This window comes from Arachis duranensis, chromosome 3 (assembly GCF_000817695.3).
Source record: "Arachis duranensis cultivar V14167 chromosome 3, aradu.V14167.gnm2.J7QH, whole genome shotgun sequence".
Classification (NCBI taxonomy): Eukaryota; Viridiplantae; Streptophyta; class Magnoliopsida; order Fabales; family Fabaceae; genus Arachis; species Arachis duranensis.
In genome coordinates this window covers 127,576,278-127,593,479 of record NC_029774.3, presented here as the reverse complement: position 1 = coordinate 127,593,479, position 17,202 = coordinate 127,576,278, and the positions used below count along the sequence as shown (strand labels likewise).

Here is a 17,202-nt window from a genome sequence, read left to right as displayed (position 1 = left end):
ATTTTAAATCGCTATTCAATTTAGTTCTCGACTTTTTAAAATGACCAATTAAATTCTTGAGATTCGAAAAAGTGCATCTCCCGTTAATCCTTGCAAAAATACTGTCAAAACGTTGATGATATGGTATTCGAGCTGTATATTGATGTGTACCAAAATTTAGTCAATTATTTTTATTATAGTCCTGTTTTGAAATATAAGGAAGAGAAAAATGATATTAAAGAAAAAAACAGAGTAAAGGCAAATTGTTCTGTTTGCCACACATAACTCACTTACTCACTACTAGTCACTAGTCGCTAGCTAGTTCTCTCTTTCTCTTAAAGGGCCTCAAAAGAAGCATACTTTGATGTTCTTTTTCCATCACGCTCCATAGAAAATTCCAAGCTTTGTAGCTCTTTATTCTCACCTTCTTTCCTTTCAAGTTTCCTTCATAGTGAACGAAAGCATTGCTATTTGCTCCTTTTATCTTACTGCTGCACTCTGGCTTTTTCTACTCAAGTTTCATGGCTCTGTTGCTGCTGCTTCTGCTGATGCACTTTCTTGTGCTCCCACTCTCTGTTTCTGCCGCAGGAGGAGGAGGTATGTCATTTTGAGCCATCTCTTGTAGGTGATTTCAGTTTGGCAATCTTGTTCATTATGCTGTTTTTTTAGTTAATACTATCTTTAATGCCTAATAGTTTTCGGAGTTCGTTTTTGCTTTGGTGTATGTCATGAATACCTCTTTCTGTCCTTCCCCAGTTTCTTCTACTGTTCTACCATAGTGTTCTTTGGATTACTCTCTTGTTTTCTTACTTATCTTATGGTTATTATAATCTATTTGGGGTCATAGATTTGTTCAAGAGAGAGAGAGAGATTGCACTTCATAGTTCATAGAATAAGTGTGAGAAAATCTTTTCCTTTGCACAGAATCTAGTGTATGTCCTTTCCGGTCTTTTTGTGTTATTGTGGGAACAACCTTATTGCGTCCCAGCTCATCCCTGCCTTCCTTTGAAGATTGCACTTCATACAATATAATGTCATAAGACTAAAATACCCTTCATTTGGGTCTTTCAATTAGTATTGGTACGATGTAGCTTTAGAATTAAGCTGTGACCTGGTTGGCATTAGTTGAGCATACAAGAAATCTTGGGTGTTCACTGTTCTTGGAGCACAGTAACGAAAATGAGTGGATATAAATGTAGTTGAGTATAAATTAAATATGTTTCAAGAGTACGCAAGTATTTCTCGACACATCATTTAATTATGGGTGGCATTAAGAAAATAGCCGTCAGTGTAGGAAATAATGATGGTGATGGTGATGGTACTTCATTCTGACCTATGCATTTCCCCTAGATTATATGACCAAATAAATAAATCATCCATTTATAAGTTGTAGCTTTCTAATAATTAAGGAGCATGCATTTCTTCTCTACTCTCTTGCATGTGTTACATGTCTAGTGGCAATAGGTGCTTCTGATGTTCACCTACCCACCAGACATCATTTGAGTGCGTTACACTTCTTTCAGCTGAATTCATGTCTCATGTGGTCCTACCATTATAGATGTGCACAAGAAACACACATGGGGTGACATGGTTTACAATCAAACATGAACTCAACGGCCACTGCTAATTTAATTCCCATCTATCTAAGGACATTATTATATCCTTGTCATACTTTCTGTTATTGTTGTTACTATGATGGATTACCCAAACTATTGGCTTATTAGAAACTAACTGTACTATAATGTCATGAGTTTTAGATGTTAGTTCTCCATCCCTCCTTCATCTGTGAGAACTGTGTGTGTATTCTGCAGATGCATATATTGGAGTAAACATTGGTACAGATGTCTCTGAAATGCCAAGTCCAAAAGAGATTGTTGCCCTTCTTAAAGCTCAAGGTATCCAACATGTTAGACTCTATGATGCTGACCAATCTTTGCTTCTTGCACTGGCCAACACAGGGATCCGTGTGGCCGTTTCTGTTCCGAATGACCAGCTACTTGGCATTGGCCAGTCCAATGCAACTGCAGCAAAATGGGTTTCGCGGAATGTAATAGCTCATGTCCCTGCTACCAACATAACTTCCATAGCTGTTGGTTCCGAGATCCTAACAACTCTCCCAAATGCAGCCCCGCTTATAGTCTCGGCCTTAACATTTATTCACTCTGCTCTGGTGGCTGCTAATCTTGATCAGCAGATAAAAGTGTCTACTCCACACTCTTCCTCTATCATCCTTGACTCTTTTCCACCTTCCCAAGCGTTTTTCAATCGGACTTGGAATCCAGTCATGGTTCCCTTGCTTAAGTTTCTGCAATCAACAGGTTCATATCTCATGCTCAATGTGTACCCGTATTATGATTACCAGCAATCCAATGGTGTGATCCCACTGGATTATGCATTATTCCGCCCCTTACCTCCAAATAAGGAAGCTGTTGATCCCAACACTCTCCTGCATTATACTAATGTATTCGATGCAGTGGTTGATGCTGCTTATTTTGCAATGTCTGATTTGAACTTCACCAATATCCCTATTGTGGTTACTGAATCGGGATGGCCCTCCAAAGGCGACTCGTCATCTGAACCGGACGCAACTGTGGATAATGCCAACACTTACAATAGCAACTTGATCAGACATGTACTTAACAATACTGGGACTCCTAAACATCCTGGAATTGCAGTTAGTACATATATTTATGAGCTTTACAATGAAGACCTAAGAACGGGTCCAACCTCTGAAAAGTACTGGGGGCTGTTTTATGCTAATGGAGAACCGGTGTATACCTTACACTTGACTGGTGCCGGTACTATATTTGCAAATGATACAACAAATCAGACATTTTGTGTCACCAAGAGTAATGCTGATGCTAAGATGCTACAGGCGGCGCTCGACTGGGCTTGTGGACCAGGGAAAGTTGATTGTTCACCTCTGCTGCAAGGTCAACCATGTTATGAACCAGATAATGTAGTCTCACATGCTACATATGCTTTCAATGCATATTATCAGAAGATGGCTAAATCTCCTGGGACTTGTGATTTCAAAGGGGTTGCAAGCATCACCACCACTGACCCAAGTAAGTTATTCCACACCCTTACACATAAATATGCATGTTTATACCCACATGCTAACCAGGTTTTGATAAACCTTAGCAAGAAGAGTGAATTATGACTGATATATTTTGCATTGTAATTGTTACAGGTCATGGTTCTTGTATATTTCCTGGAAGGTATAAATGGCTTTATATTTTGTTTCCCTGCTGAGTGTTTTATCTTTGTTCAATTATTTATTACTCTTTTTGGTTGCATATTTGTGAACTGCAGTTTTGGTAAAAAAGGCTCCAAAATAAATGGCACATTACTGGCCCCATCCAACTCCACAAGTTCAGGTTGCTTGTCACAATATCACTACAATGGTGGATCTTTCACAAGCTCTGTGATCTTAGTTGCTTTACTTTTGAATGTATTTGTCATGTAAAACTAGCTACATATTAATATCATTTATGGATAGAGAGCTCAGAAAGAGAGAGTAGAGACATCAGACATGCCCTTCAACTACCAATTTTGTGTTTGGTTTTGTAGAAAATTTAGAGTGGCCACGTTGATCAAATGTATATTGACAATTACACCATCACTTTTCATTGAATTTTTTGTACAAACACAACCAGACTAATTATTTGTCATCAATTACTGTATCCTTATAAGATCTACATACTTACCATTTTGTGTGATTTAACCCGCATTGTAATCAATTATCTGTTATCATTAATCTCCAAATATTTTTTAGGCGAAAGGCAAAAAACAGTGAGAATAAAAGGAAGACCAAAACCAGCAAGAAAACACACTGTTTTTTTCCGTTTTTAGCCCAAACTGAAACAATGCTCAAAAGCATAACCAAAACAGAGTGCACCTTTGTGGCGTTGTCATTCCAGGAAAAAACCACGTACGTCCACAGCATCGCAAACAACGCTAATATTGTGACCACGTGTACGTTCTAGATCTCTCCTTTGACACGCTGGCAATCCTCGTTCCCAGTGACTCCACCAATAGCATAGTAAAATATCTCCCGCGCTGATTCTTCTCCCCAGCTATGATATGCCTCTATATAAAGCCAAAGCGTAGGTTCAGTTATTTCTAGAATCTACCGTTTCAAGACTACACTACTCAAATTGTTTCTCAGTGATCATGTCATCGAAAATGTCTGCACCCGCCGCCGTTGAACAGCCGACGGAGCCGCCGAAGTCAGTCAAGGAGAAAAAGCCCAAGGCTCCCAAGAAGCAGCCCAAACAGGCCAAAACCGCTTCTCACCCTCCATATTTTCAGGTACTTGCCTTGATCGTGGTTCACAATTTTAGGTTAATTGGTATCGGTTATAGTTGATCATGTGAATTGAGGAGAAGTTAATAAGTGTTGGCGGTGGGTTTTTGTTGATTTGCAGATGATTAAGGAGGCGTTGGTGGCTTTGAACGAGAAAGGCGGTTCGAGCCCTTACGCGATAGCTAAGTACATGGAGGAGAAGCACAAGGCGGTGCTGCCCGAGAATTTCAGGAAGATTCTTGCGTTGCAGCTCAAGAACCAAACCGCCAAAGGGAACCTCCTTAAGATCAAGGCCTCCTACAAGCTCTCCGGTGCCGCCAAGAAGGACAAGAAGGAAATCTCGATGAAGCAGCAGAAACCGCAGCAGCGCCCCAAGCGGAGTGCCTCCGTGGCGGCGAAGGGTGGTGTTAAGAAGACGAAGAAGGTGTCGACGCCGGCAAAGCCGAAGCAGCCAAAGTCGCTAAAGTCTCCGGCAAAGAGGGCCAGGAAGGGCACTGCAGCTGCCTGATGGATGATGGTGTTTTAGTTGAATAGGGAAATTGCATCATGTAACTAACTATGTGAATATGAATAGGGCCATAGAGGCGTAGTTTTATGTTTTAGTATCGTCCTTTCACACTTACTGTAATAATCTTCCATTTCCATGTAATATATGACCCTATCAAATGGAGGTTAGTTTGTCTGTTTTAGTGTTAAATTAATTGCGCACTAAATTATGCTTCATGCTAGACGCGAGATACTATCAGCAACATTTTAATCATAGTATCATAGGCATATTAACAGGGGAAACAACGCCCAGCAGCTTATTCATATACATAGATAAATGTGAATAAGTTATTGATGATTACATAAAGTCATCCATGTAGGTATATCCACTTGAATTTTCTTGGCAAACTCTACAAACGAATGTAGAGTCAGAAGAATTGGGCCACCATGAAGTGTGTTGCCTACAGTATGGCTTGTTACAGAAACTGCATTTGGGACGCTCATGTAACCAGCAATTAAGGCACAAGATATCTGAACAAGCAGCCTCTTCCACTTGTTCTGATGCAATGCAGCCACCACAGTTTTCACATCTTGGAATACAGAAACTGCATGCTCTGCACTCGCACTCTCTCTTCGGGCAGTCATAAACCTCCCTCGCCTCATAGCACTTGGGACATGCCTCCAAATCAATAATCCTCTCCCTTTCTCTGTGGCGTTCGTGATAGAAGAGAGGAGGTTGCTGCTCTAATTGAAGGTTGTTGTTAAGGCAAGAAGCCAGCGTGCGTAGATGCTCCCTGTTTAGGTTATAGATGCCGTTAATTCTCAAGGTTCTTAAGCAATTGCTTCCATGGCAGAGTGTTGTCACGGCTGCTACGACTCCTTCGGGGGTTATGCTGCTGCATCCTGGTATGTGCAGCTACACCTCCGAATCAAATATTTACAAATTAGAATATCTCGATTCCAGAAACAGAATCCAATCCTAGCCTAATTTAATTGAGGCACAAATAAATATATACCTTTGTTATGTGAGGGTTTTGACGAACGAGGGTTTGAAGGGCGTGGTTCGTGATGTGGATGCAGTTGATGAGAGAGAGTGTTTTGAGGCCACCATTGGCCTTGGAGGTGATGTTGATGAGAGTGTGATCAGAGAGTCGAGAACTGAGAGGCCTTTGAACAAGGATGTTTAGCCATGGCAGCACATCGTTGTTCAGTGCATCTCTCAGTGACCTGCAAACTTGAGACATCAATAAAAGCTCGTAGACTGGAAGGTAACCTAACACCAGAAACATGGCCTCGTGAGGAGAAGACTCTTGATCCATATTTCTCTATTGTATCACACTTGCGTGCCAACCATTATCTATTATCTTGAGTTGTGTTTGTTTGCTGAGACATGGGGAGATAGAAACGGTGGTACATAAATACATATAAAATTTATGTATTTAATGTTTTTTCTTAAAGTTAAGATACGGAGATATAATATATAAGACACAATTTAATTTTTAATTTTTAATTATTCTTAAAATTATTAATACATAAAACACAAAAAATAAAATTGACATTTAATTTGTATATGTGTGTCTTTTATATTATTGTCAAATATATTATAAAATTGAATAATTTTTCACATACAAGTGATTTTTATACAAGTCATATAAGTCATTTATAAACACGTCGTTTCACGTTTTTTTGTACTTTTTTTTCTTCTTTTTCTTTCTCCGTATTTTCTCTTCCTCTTCTTCTTTCTCTGTGTCTCTTTTTATTCTCTTCCTCCCTCTTTTTTATTGAAATTTTTTCTCGTCTTTTCGTTTTCTCTTTCTCCTTTATCAAAATCACCAGAAAAAACGAAGTACGTTTCTTGCCTTCTCTTTCTCCTCCTTCTTCTTGCTACACGTTCTTCTTCCTCTTCCTCTTCATTTACATGCTTTTCTCTTTGTTTTCTTTCTTCGTTATTCTCGGTTTCTATTGTTTTTTGACATTCTGAAATCGTTTTTGAAAAAGAAGCAGCAGCAGAAGATGAGGAGGAAAAAGAGAAAGAGTTCTGAGTTATGCATAAGGTGTACTTCAATGAATTTTGGGTGTATTTCTTAAAATTTTTTGGTGTATTTTGTAATCCTTTCGGTATATTTCTATAATTCTTTGGGTGTATTGATTTCAAGAAGAAATTTACTGTCTCTCCTTATATTGGGTGTATTTCTTAAATCCTTTGGGTGTATTTCTGTAATCGTTTGGGTGTATTTCTGTAACTGTTTGGATGTATTTCTGTAATCCTTTGGATGTATTTTTATAATCGTTTGGGTGTATTTTTGTAATCGTTCGGGTGTATTTTTGAAGTTTCATCATCTTCAAAACAATTTTAAAGCTTGATTTCAGAAACCATGAAAATCGAAAAAAAAACAGAAAGAGATTGAAGGTCAAGAGAGAACGTTTTTCCATACAAATCATACAAGTCATTTATATTCACACTTCTTCTTCTTCTGTAACGCGCGTGTTAGGCCCAACTTATAAGACTTAGTAAACAAAAATGACTTATATGTATAGCACTCCTCTATAAAATTTATGTATCTTTATATCTATTTATCTATGCATATTTGTGTATGTGAAACGTATAGTTGGAGAAGGGGATAGACTAGACAGATGTTGATTCATTATTGGATGAGGTGTCTCAACGCAAACCACAAATAATTAATTGAAACTTGTCGTTATCTTTTGAAATATGTAAATATTAATATGCAACAAACGAATAGTGCAATCAAACCTCACTAGCAGTGGTAAATAATTTTTTGACAAGCATAGAGACAAGTACAATAATAATAATACTCAGCTAGTTAGCAGATAGCATTTAATCCAAAATTAGCTGTGTTGGTTTTCCACCCTTCTTATAATTTGCATATTTCTCTTCACAATAACTTGTTAGAGCTGTGAAACTATTTGTTTTATTTTATTTTAATCGTGCAGATTCACTTTCATCAAATACTGACAAATTACTAATATGATATGCTTTTTGCAAATTTTTATATTATAACTTTTCCTATTGTTTTTAATGCTACTCAAGAGCAGATGCTTGGTCTTGGTAATACAAGCTTTATGAAAAATGATAGAATGTCCTATGAATTTTCTGAACAAATTATATACTCAAATGCACTCCCATAGCCGAAAATTGCATTAGACACATTGCAGAACACGTCTTTATAGTTCTTAGTTTGTAATTTTACATATGATGAGTTGGTTGGAAATTTTTTATATTGAGTTTGCCAAGGAAATATGCATCAAATAAAAGTTGATAACAGGATGTTATCAACGGTCCAATGGTTCAACAGCTGTCTTGAACAGAAGGATATAAACCTTGTCAATGGAAAAATACAAGAAACCACCAACAGAGTGAGTCACATAGGACCCAAAGCTAGTTCCCACAATGCAGTGCCAAGCGGGTCCATATGAAGAATCAAACTCCTGCAACACCAGTCACCATCTTTCTGTCATAACTCATAACCCATTCAATTCAAGTCATTCATACAAGGATAATATCGTGACCAAAAATAGCCCAAACATTTTGCAAGTAATTCTAATAGCAAATTTGGTTACAAACTGATCTAGTTCAAATCCTATAAATCTATCAACTAAATAATCCCCTATCTAAGAAATGTGCTACTATAGGGTGTCACATATAATTATAGTTCTAAAATTGCAACTTGAACTAATATCATCTACCAAACCTGGAACCCCAAATTAATGAAATGAGGGACCATATATTCATTCATTGATAGTGACAAACTTCAAACCTATAGTTAGTTGCAGAACCAGAAGGCCTAAAATGCAATCTGGGGAATGTACTTGGCTGACATTCTTCACAGTTCACAGAGGCTCTCTACATATTGAGAATGAAGATGTCAAATGAAACAAAGCATGCCAAGTGAAATCTCTTATATTTCAAAAACAAAGACAGGGTAAACCATGAGCAAACATTACAATCAAGAAAACTAAGAAACAGATCAAAGAAAGATTCATCTGAAAGAGTGAAAGCTGCCAACAAGGCAACAACAGATACATATTCACAGATCTCAATAAATTACTAAGTGGTAACTGGAAAAAAGAGTAGTGGTTAGTGACCTTCTTGAGGGCAAGAGCCAAACGTTTGCTGTCAAGCTTGTTGGAAGGCATGGAATCAAGGTGATGGCGGGCACAACGAAAGGCAAGGTTCTGCAAAGAGAGAGGCATATCAGAAGCTCTGACTCTAACATTGTTTTTGTGGAGATGGTCATGCTGCTCTTGTTGCTCTATGCATTTCTTCTTCTGTATCAAGCTTTTCAGGAACAAGCTTCTTTTCTCTAGCTCCACCTCTGCTCCTTCCATCTTCCTAACTCTCTCTTCAACATACAACACAAACCCTTCTCTTCTTCTCTTCCAATAATAATATGCTTAAATCAATGGCAAAATCAAGTATATATCTTTTGCACTCGATTGGTTTCTCAAGTGAAGGGGGCCCGAAGAGCAAAGAAAAGAAAAGCAGCAGAGAGAAAATGAGTATGGGATAGGGAAAGGGTAAATGTCTTTGTTGGGTTCGGTATTGGTCTTCAAGAATCCAAGGGTGGGGTTTTGTTGCTGCTTTTAATGCATGCATATGTTGCCTATACACGAGGTCATTCCTTAAAGTATAGTGAGTGACAAACACTCAGTTATATATATAAGGAGCATAATCTGTGTATTCAAAACTAGCCTATACAAATTCATATATTATATTACTTTTTCTTCAAGTATTTGATCTTTGTCCTACATAGTGTTAGTGTATACCACTTACTAATAGTTTTAGCAGTTAGTGGCGCAAGTAAAGGGCAATGCCATTGTGGAATGGTATGCATTACTTTATTTAAATACGGTCGGTCCACCTGCAAAATCAATCATTTTCACTTTTGCTTTTTTTTTTTTCTAGCAATAAAGAATGAATGTGACTTTTTTTTCATTTTGTAAACATTACAAATCCTGCAAAAAGGGAACATGTCTACCACACTTGCCGGGGACTCAGTCAAAGTGGAAGTTTCCTACCTATACAGATAGATACACATCGCATACCATTTATTATTGTTTAATGTTTATTCAGCAAGCTCGATGAATACTTTAACAGCATATTGATCATACATCTTGGGCTTTGGGTCATTATTTATGATTACCAATCAGCCCTTCACATAAAGAATAATTTAACAGCATATTGATTGAATCATCATATGTAACACAGAATAAATAACACATTTAAGTAAATTCTGATTCATTCATTCAATAGCCTTATTTATAATAAGTTTATATATGTTTGTTAATTGTTACATCATACATGATTCTGTTGGGTGTATCTCTTGTCTTTTGTTAAGTTAAAAAGCAGAAAGCAGTGAGTAGAGTTTTGAAGTAGAGAAGATAATGAATAATGAATGATATTAATACATACAGTAATTTGTGTTGTACAAAAAAAAAAAACGCTCCACGGCACCTCGGATATGATATTCAAAACTGTTGTTAAAAAGGAATTGAACATGCAACACAAATTAAAGAAACTATGAATGAAAAGAAAAACATACAACAACAGTTTTGAATTAACGGGTCATGTTTAGAACAGGTGGTGGTTGTTGTTGGTGTGAAGCCATCTGGTTGTTCCAACGGTCAAGATTGCCGTTCCAACCAAGAGACATGTCAAATCCACGGTTCTGAAGCTCGCGATATTCTTGGCAGAGAGCGCATGGCTCACAGAAGAAATGAACGATGCAATCCAAGCAAAGAGTCTCCTTCAAAAGAAACTGCCTTCTCATCCTTGTTCTGTAGATGCATGAGTATAGGCATGGGCTTCCAATGAAAAACAATATCATCGCATACAGTGCCCCGCTTATTGCACACGCTGCATTATCACCAACAATCATTAATAATTAATTAATCAATTAATAATAATAATAATCATAATTGATGTATGTATGTTATTAGTTTCTTACAAGATGCGTCCCTGTCAATCATCTCTGCAATTTGACCAAACGTGAAGCAGGGACACAAGCACGTTATCAAACCTGGCGAATTAATTAAGGAAATTAAACAAATCACACATTGATTATTGGTGGTTGATTAAGGAAAGAGTTACGTTACATACAGTTTTTGATGTCAGACAAGCAATCAAAAAGGCCTGTGGACCATTCCACCTTTTCGGAATTAGTATAAATTGGGAGCGGCAACATTGGATTCGGGATGTAGTACATTGGTGGTGGTGGTGGTGGCTCTGCATGATGATGATGATGATGATGATAACAAGGATCGAAATAAGGTGGCGGCGGCGGCGGTGGTGGTTGTGCATTCTGATCATAATAGTAATAAGGTGGTGGAGCTTGTTGCGCGTTGTTATGATCATATGGTGGCGCTTTTGCTTGTGTATGATCTGATGTTGTTGCTGTTGTTGTTGTTAGCGGCGGTGGCGGTGGCGGCGGCGGTGGTGGAGGATACATCTCTGTATGTATATATTAATTGTGTTGGCTCTCTCTTGTGTCTTCTCTTCTATGGAGAAGAAAAGAACGAAGAAGCAGAGAGTTTGATTTTGACGAGAGGTTTCTCAATATATATTATTTAATTTTTTCAATATTGAGGATGCATGGATGGAATGCTTCAACAATTTATATACGCGAAATTAAAGGAACACTATGGCAGATTCAAATTTGGACTAACATTATAATATTAATTATTACTTATTACTGTAATATAAAGAGTTAATATCAATCTATGTATAAGCAGGCTGAAAGGTCGATCAAGACAACGTTAAAAAGTGGCCGTCTGTTCTATCTTGTTTCTATCGACTCGGATCCACAGATGCTTAGTTTCGTTATTTGCATATTATTATGTTAAAAATGTATATCTTATATCTATATTCATATCATAACCCCTAAACATAAATGAAAAGAATGCACATTTTTTCTTATAAAATTATCTCTGCACTTCTTTCAATATCTCTGCTTAGGGAAAACAGTGCATGTACATTTTGGAATATGTGATGTATGTCAAATAATCACAACAAAATTTAAAAAACTATTGGGTGCACTAGGTAACTCCATACACCACATGCATGTGTCGTATATGTCCAAAAAGAATCCAACAATAATTATTTTAGCCCTCATTACCCCCATCATTCATCTGTAAATATCGATCATATACTAACCGCCAAACACCAATAATGTGAGTTTCGCTTTCACATTCATTACCACCATGAGGTGTAAATGAAATCTCTTGATCCCTTGCTCGTCAACTAAGTTACAATGTTAATGATGGATAAATATGGAAAAATCTTATATTAGGTGATTATCATGACTGATCTACTATACAGTCCTTCCAATTGACAGTGATCCCAGAAGACCATTTTGGAATCTCCTACTTGTCACTATTGTAGATCAGGGCATGCTCACTTCTAATTATTCTTTAGTAACACTATTGCCCAAAAAATGAGTACATGTGTCATACATTTTTTTTTATCCAAGTAGTTTTTTTATCCATGTTAGCTAGCACTGAGAATACTGTTGTCCAAACAAATTACGTTCTTTGCTAAGCGCATTAATTAAATATAAGTTTTTGATATTTTCTATGATTAAATATATTGGAAAAATAAAAAACTTTTACTTTTACTCTCTTAATATCTTTAAAAGATTCTTTTAACTAAATCTTTATTCATTACAATAACAAAAACACGTACAATTCCAGTACAATTGACAAGGAAATTTTGAAATATTCCACATTGGGAGTCAAATTCCCGGTTTATACCGGTCTATAACTATTTTTTTTACTTTTCGAACCACTTTTGATTAATATAATTGAATTAGTAAAATTAGTCCTTGGAATAAGACACTATTCTGGCCAAGTGGCCGTCGTCGTCTATAAATGTTTGTTATTTTATAAGAATTACGTTTTTTGGTGATTAAAGCAAACGGTATGATAGGCAGAGAGTTAAAATATGAGAACTAGTGAAAAAAAATATCAAAATGTTATCATCGTTTCTTTCTATGTCAAGCTTCTCAAATAATCTTAGATTGATGTCCCTGAAATTTGTTAGAGGAGAACACCTCTTAAATGGAATGGTTGCCCCAGTTTCCTTCGCCAAACCTGTACAAGAAAATATGATTAATGGAAACACAACCATTCATAATGTACAAAACTGTTAATAAATTGAATAGTTTTCAATTTCAAGTATAACTAACGTCCAAGACTGTTCACCCTGAAACATTTTGATTTGACTAGTTTAGAGCTAGCACATACGGTTTTACACCGGTTCTTAGTGTCTCCTCTTCCAATGAAGACCATTTTCTTTTCCTCCTTCTTAACTGCACTCTGGTGGACAAGTTATCTTTTGAATCACCCCTCTGCAATGATAAATACATAACTAATATGCCAATGCAAAGATATAAAGAAGTAATAAGTGAATGCATAATATAAAAGATTCTAGCAACTATCTTATAAAAACAGTCCTTGACGGTCCACATCTGCAGAACCCAAAGTTTTCACTGCATCACATTTTTTTCCCTCGTAGAAAAAAGTTAACTTGAAATAGATACCACCCTCAAGATCCATGCTCCCAGATTATACTAGTTAATAAAAACCTTTACCTCATAACTATGAGCAATACTGTTATGCGCCATCAAATTGGGACTTTCGTGAATAGTTCTATTCTGCTCCGTCAAATTGGGATTTTCTTGAGCAGTACTATTCTCCTCCATTAAATTGGGACATTGAACTTGAACTCTACTATGATGAACAGAAGTTACAATCGGCATTGTTAGGTTGAAAAAGAACAATAGCCCTGCAAGTATTTGAGTTGGGTACATCTACATCCCCACTCTTGTTTTCCATGAGTTGTTCTTGATTCGTACCTTTCTATGCAAGTTTAGATCCAACAATATTCAATGTCTTTGGAAGAGGATCCTTGACAAATGCTCGTAGCTCCGAAAAACTTGAATCAAGAAAGCATTTGTCAAGATCCTCTTCCAAAGGCATTGAATATATCTGATGCTGTTGGATCCAAACTTGCATAGAAAGGTACGAATCAAGAACAACTCATGGAAAACAAGAGTGGGGATGTAGATTATCTGTAGAGTACTAAATAACCATGCATAACCTTAGTTAAACAAGCAATAAGAAACAAATAACATATACATTTTAGAAACTCTTGTAAGAAGGACCGAAAACTATACAACAATCAAGCCTGATCTTACTAGATAGGGTTGGCATTATCCAGCAGGAAAATTCTGACCTTTCACTAACTACTTAATAAAAACTACTTGAACTGCACTGCATATGCCATACCATACACCATTAGAACTTGAAACACTAAAATACCTAACACTATTGTGCATTGTACACTAATAAGTAATAACCAAGACATAAAATTTGTGAGCAACACATGCAAGACAACAAAGAAAGATCATTAACATCAAAATCCACTAAATAGAACAAACCTTTTTCCCCGTTTGCACGCTCCTGGGTTCCATCAATAGAACCTACAGCTCTCTTCTCCAACTGTTCCTTCCCCTCTTCTCCACCATTCACCCCCACACCGTCGATGCAATGTGCACCATCATTGTCATCGTCATTATCATTATGATTTTCACTGTCACCATGATCCCTCGTCTGTTCAGCACGAGAGGAATTTCTGCCAGCACCTTTCGTGGACCCTTCAGCCACAGCCTCCGGCACCAGATCCAAAACCCGACTCGCCAATCCTTTCTCCATATAATTCTTCTTTCTAATTTCGCTAACGTTTCAAGAAAACACGGACCCATCGTTTCCCAAACTTTCTGCAGATAAAATGTAACCGAAAAACGCGTTGTATTGGGTATTCAACTTGGCCAACCTCTCAAAAACCTGTGCCAAAAAGTGCAGCCTCAATGTCGTCCCTCCACTGCGTAATCTCCAACTCCACCACGCGACCGCACCGGATATGCGTCACGGGGATATGTACGCTTTGCTGGCGATGCCTCGGAGGTGGCGGAGAGGTAGTTGACGGTGCATTCGACGGCGACGGCGCAGTACGCTCTGCTCGTGGAGTCGAAGAACGAAACGGCGTCGTTTGGGTCAATGGCCTTGATTTCCTCGAGTACCTGGAGAGCGGTTTCGGATCGGAGGATGCGGAGGAGGAGGGTTTTCTTAAGTTCGCTATCGGGTTAAGGGACTTAAGGCCTAACTACTGGGAAATATCGGGGTTCATTGTCTGTTTGAAATCCGTAACTCCAAAAAAGTTTTTATCTTTGTTTTGTATGCAGTCCAATTGGTATTGTGGTTTTTACTAACCTCCAACTTGTGAAGAAAAGGGTGCATTTTTTTAAGGATGAGCTTTTCCCAAGACAAATATTCTACTGTTAGAAAAAGAAATTATCTACTACTCATTGTATTTAGATATAAATTTGATCTATTGTCTATTTTAATATTTTCTTAAAACAATATTAAAATATACATATTTGTAAAAACTGGAGACTTAGGAAATAGTATTCTACACGCATACACATATACAAAATACCGGCATTTATCCAATAATAAATCAAAGTAGTACTTTGCCACTTTGGTACAACTTAACAACGATAATTATTAGGATTAGAAAACAGACACGTTCCAGAAAGGCACAAACATTATTACATGATTGCTTGATAAATGAAGTCAACGGGACATGGGGGGTTGAGGCGGTGGAGCAGAAGGAGCAGTCATGGCAACACCGCGGCTCCTCTGCTCGACATTGCCATGCCAGCCAATGTGCATGTCAAAGCCTTGCATCTCAAGCTCACGGTATTCTTGGCACAAGGCGCATGGCTCGCAGCAGCAATGGATCATGCAATCCCCGCAGTCACTTCCTTTCAGATTCAACTGACGCCTCATCTTCGATCTGTAGAAGCACGAGTACAAGCATCCGCATCCAATCAGGCAACACACCAGCGCGTACAGTGCCCCACTCGCACCGCATGCTGCATCATCATCATCAATTTCAATTTCCATTTCATAATAACAATAACAACAACAACGATAACAATTCATTTCTTACAGGTAGATCCTCTATCAACGATCTCAGCAACTCTGCCAAAGGTCACACATGGACACCAGTACGTTATGCAACCTGAAACAAATTAGTACAGATTTAATTAAGTAATAATAATATCATACTTAAACAAAAAGGATTATGATATAGGGCTGCCTGCTAAATTACAATTGCCGCAGTCGGAGAAACAATCACAGAGGCTGGTGGACCATTCTTGAGGAGGTTTAGGTGGCGGCTGGTAGTAGGCGCTGCTGTCGACGGAGGAAGAATATGGCGCGGCGCCGCTACTAGCGTTGTTGTAGCTCACCGGTAAACCGGTCACAGGCTTTGATTCGTCTGCTTGATACATAATGACGCTACTGGAATTAATATCAATCAATATAGTATGTGATTTTTTTTTGGGTTGGGATTAGTAATTCGTATTTTGGACTGCACAAAATAAAATATATATAGACAATGGAAATGTATTATTTATTTGTTGATAGGTGCCATTATCACATCCTTTCTTGTCTATATATAATACATGAAGGGTGTGGTGCTAATTCAATGTATTATAGATTGGAGTTTACCGGATCAAGTCAAGGTCAATGGTGGTGTGAAGTGGTTTGATTTGTAAGCTTATCCGCCTATAATGCAACGTAGTCGTATTTATATATTAAAATAAGCTCCACTTTGTTTGTGAATAAATATATATATTATTTAATTTATTTTTAATATATATTTTATATTATTAATTGATTTTAATATATACATAATAATATAATTATATACTTTTACATACATTCATTTAATTAATAATTTACTAATACCAATTGGTGCCTTCATGTAAAATTCAATAAATAAAATTTATTAAAGTTATATTTAAAATATAATTTGACCCTCTTAATTATATTATATGGAACATATTTAAATCCTCTAAAGTCGATGGACATATAAAAATGATAAGTCATATTCGATTAGATTAGTAATAATTTTATCAGTAATTCTAAATAATTAAGCATTTTACGTAATTAAATTCAATTAAAAAAGTATATTAAATTTTTTATATAAAATACAAAAATAAAATAAAAATAATATAATTTTGTATAATAACAAAATATAAAAAAAAAAAAAAAATATATTACGAGAAAGAAAAAGAAGTAGAGAAAGAAGATATATTAGGAAAAATTTTGGTGATATAATTGAAAAATTTTATGATACTTTTAAAAAAATAGTATTATTTATTTTTTATCATTTCAAATTAATTAAGAAATTTTGTGTCATCGTTAAAAAAATTATATCAAAAAATTTTTAATGTTATTTTTTTCGTAAATTCTATACACGTCATTTAAAATTTACGAAGTACGGATACTTTGCTAAGTTGTTCTGTCCGCGTGTTGGGCACATTTGGGACACGATATTTA

At 36.7% G+C, this 17,202-nt stretch overlaps 7 protein-coding genes across 11 annotated transcripts; 2 read left to right on the top strand and 5 right to left on the bottom strand.

Annotated features, from left to right (window-relative positions):
* Positions 1 to 229: 229 nt before the first annotated feature.
* Positions 230 to 3,680, top strand: LOC107481470 (glucan endo-1,3-beta-glucosidase 3). Of its 2 annotated transcripts, none has more exons than XM_052259228.1 (4): positions 230 to 576; positions 1,938 to 3,047; positions 3,173 to 3,200; positions 3,295 to 3,680. In XM_052259228.1, exons 1-4 carry the CDS (start codon positions 501 to 503, stop codon positions 3,446 to 3,448), a joined length of 1,368 nt encoding a protein of 455 aa, XP_052115188.1. In that variant the 5' UTR covers positions 230 to 500; the 3' UTR covers positions 3,449 to 3,680. The 2 variants fall into 2 exon arrangements, with proteins under 2 accessions (XP_052115188.1, XP_015957234.1); XM_016101748.3 differs by having other exon boundaries at positions 231 to 576; positions 1,791 to 3,047.
* A 420-nt stretch (positions 3,681 to 4,100) lies between these two features.
* Positions 4,101 to 4,984, top strand: LOC107481475 (histone H1). The gene is made up of 2 exons (XM_016101752.3): positions 4,101 to 4,293; positions 4,409 to 4,984. Exons 1-2 carry the CDS (start codon positions 4,156 to 4,158, stop codon positions 4,793 to 4,795), a joined length of 525 nt encoding a protein of 174 aa, XP_015957238.1. The 5' UTR covers positions 4,101 to 4,155; the 3' UTR covers positions 4,796 to 4,984.
* A 79-nt stretch (positions 4,985 to 5,063) lies between these two features.
* On the bottom strand, positions 5,064 to 6,209 carry LOC107481471 (F-box protein SKIP28). The gene is made up of 2 exons (XM_016101749.3): positions 5,790 to 6,209; positions 5,064 to 5,689 (listed from the first exon to the last, which is right to left on the bottom strand). The coding sequence occupies exons 1-2, from the start codon at positions 6,090 to 6,092 to the stop codon at positions 5,132 to 5,134; spliced, it is 861 nt and encodes a 286-aa protein (XP_015957235.1). The 5' UTR covers positions 6,093 to 6,209; the 3' UTR covers positions 5,064 to 5,131.
* Positions 6,210 to 7,817: 1,608 nt separating this feature from the next.
* On the bottom strand, positions 7,818 to 9,411 carry LOC107481476 (dynein light chain 1, cytoplasmic). The gene is made up of 2 exons (XM_016101753.3): positions 8,881 to 9,411; positions 7,818 to 8,223 (listed from the first exon to the last, which is right to left on the bottom strand). The coding sequence occupies exons 1-2, from the start codon at positions 9,121 to 9,123 to the stop codon at positions 8,068 to 8,070; spliced, it is 399 nt and encodes a 132-aa protein (XP_015957239.1). The 5' UTR covers positions 9,124 to 9,411; the 3' UTR covers positions 7,818 to 8,067.
* Positions 9,412 to 10,244: 833 nt separating this feature from the next.
* LOC107481472 (protein PLANT CADMIUM RESISTANCE 2) lies at positions 10,245 to 11,350 on the bottom strand. Of its 2 annotated transcripts, XM_052259229.1 has the most exons (3): positions 10,895 to 11,350; positions 10,743 to 10,814; positions 10,245 to 10,651 (listed from the first exon to the last, which is right to left on the bottom strand). In XM_052259229.1, exons 1-3 carry the CDS (start codon positions 11,241 to 11,243, stop codon positions 10,353 to 10,355), a joined length of 720 nt encoding a protein of 239 aa, XP_052115189.1. In that variant the 5' UTR covers positions 11,244 to 11,350; the 3' UTR covers positions 10,245 to 10,352. The 2 variants fall into 2 exon arrangements, with proteins under 2 accessions (XP_052115189.1, XP_052115190.1); XM_052259230.1 differs by lacking the exon at positions 10,743 to 10,814.
* Positions 11,351 to 12,652: 1,302 nt separating this feature from the next.
* Positions 12,653 to 13,531, bottom strand: LOC107481478 (uncharacterized). Of its 3 annotated transcripts, none has more exons than XR_002373052.2 (3): positions 13,383 to 13,531; positions 12,978 to 13,139; positions 12,653 to 12,882 (listed from the first exon to the last, which is right to left on the bottom strand). XR_002373052.2 is itself a non-coding variant. In XM_016101755.3 (3 exons), exons 1-3 carry the CDS (start codon positions 13,491 to 13,493, stop codon positions 12,846 to 12,848), a joined length of 252 nt encoding a protein of 83 aa, XP_015957241.2. In that variant the 5' UTR covers positions 13,494 to 13,531; the 3' UTR covers positions 12,653 to 12,845. The 3 variants fall into 3 exon arrangements, 1 of the variants encoding a protein (XP_015957241.2); XR_002373053.2 differs by having other exon boundaries at positions 12,994 to 13,139; XM_016101755.3 differs by having other exon boundaries at positions 13,036 to 13,139.
* A 1,746-nt stretch (positions 13,532 to 15,277) lies between these two features.
* Positions 15,278 to 16,281, bottom strand: LOC107481474 (protein PLANT CADMIUM RESISTANCE 2). Its single transcript, XM_016101751.3, has 3 exons — positions 15,968 to 16,281; positions 15,806 to 15,877; positions 15,278 to 15,728 (listed from the first exon to the last, which is right to left on the bottom strand). Exons 1-3 carry the CDS (start codon positions 16,146 to 16,148, stop codon positions 15,427 to 15,429), a joined length of 555 nt encoding a protein of 184 aa, XP_015957237.1. The 5' UTR covers positions 16,149 to 16,281; the 3' UTR covers positions 15,278 to 15,426.
* Positions 16,282 to 17,202: the final 921 nt, after the last annotated feature.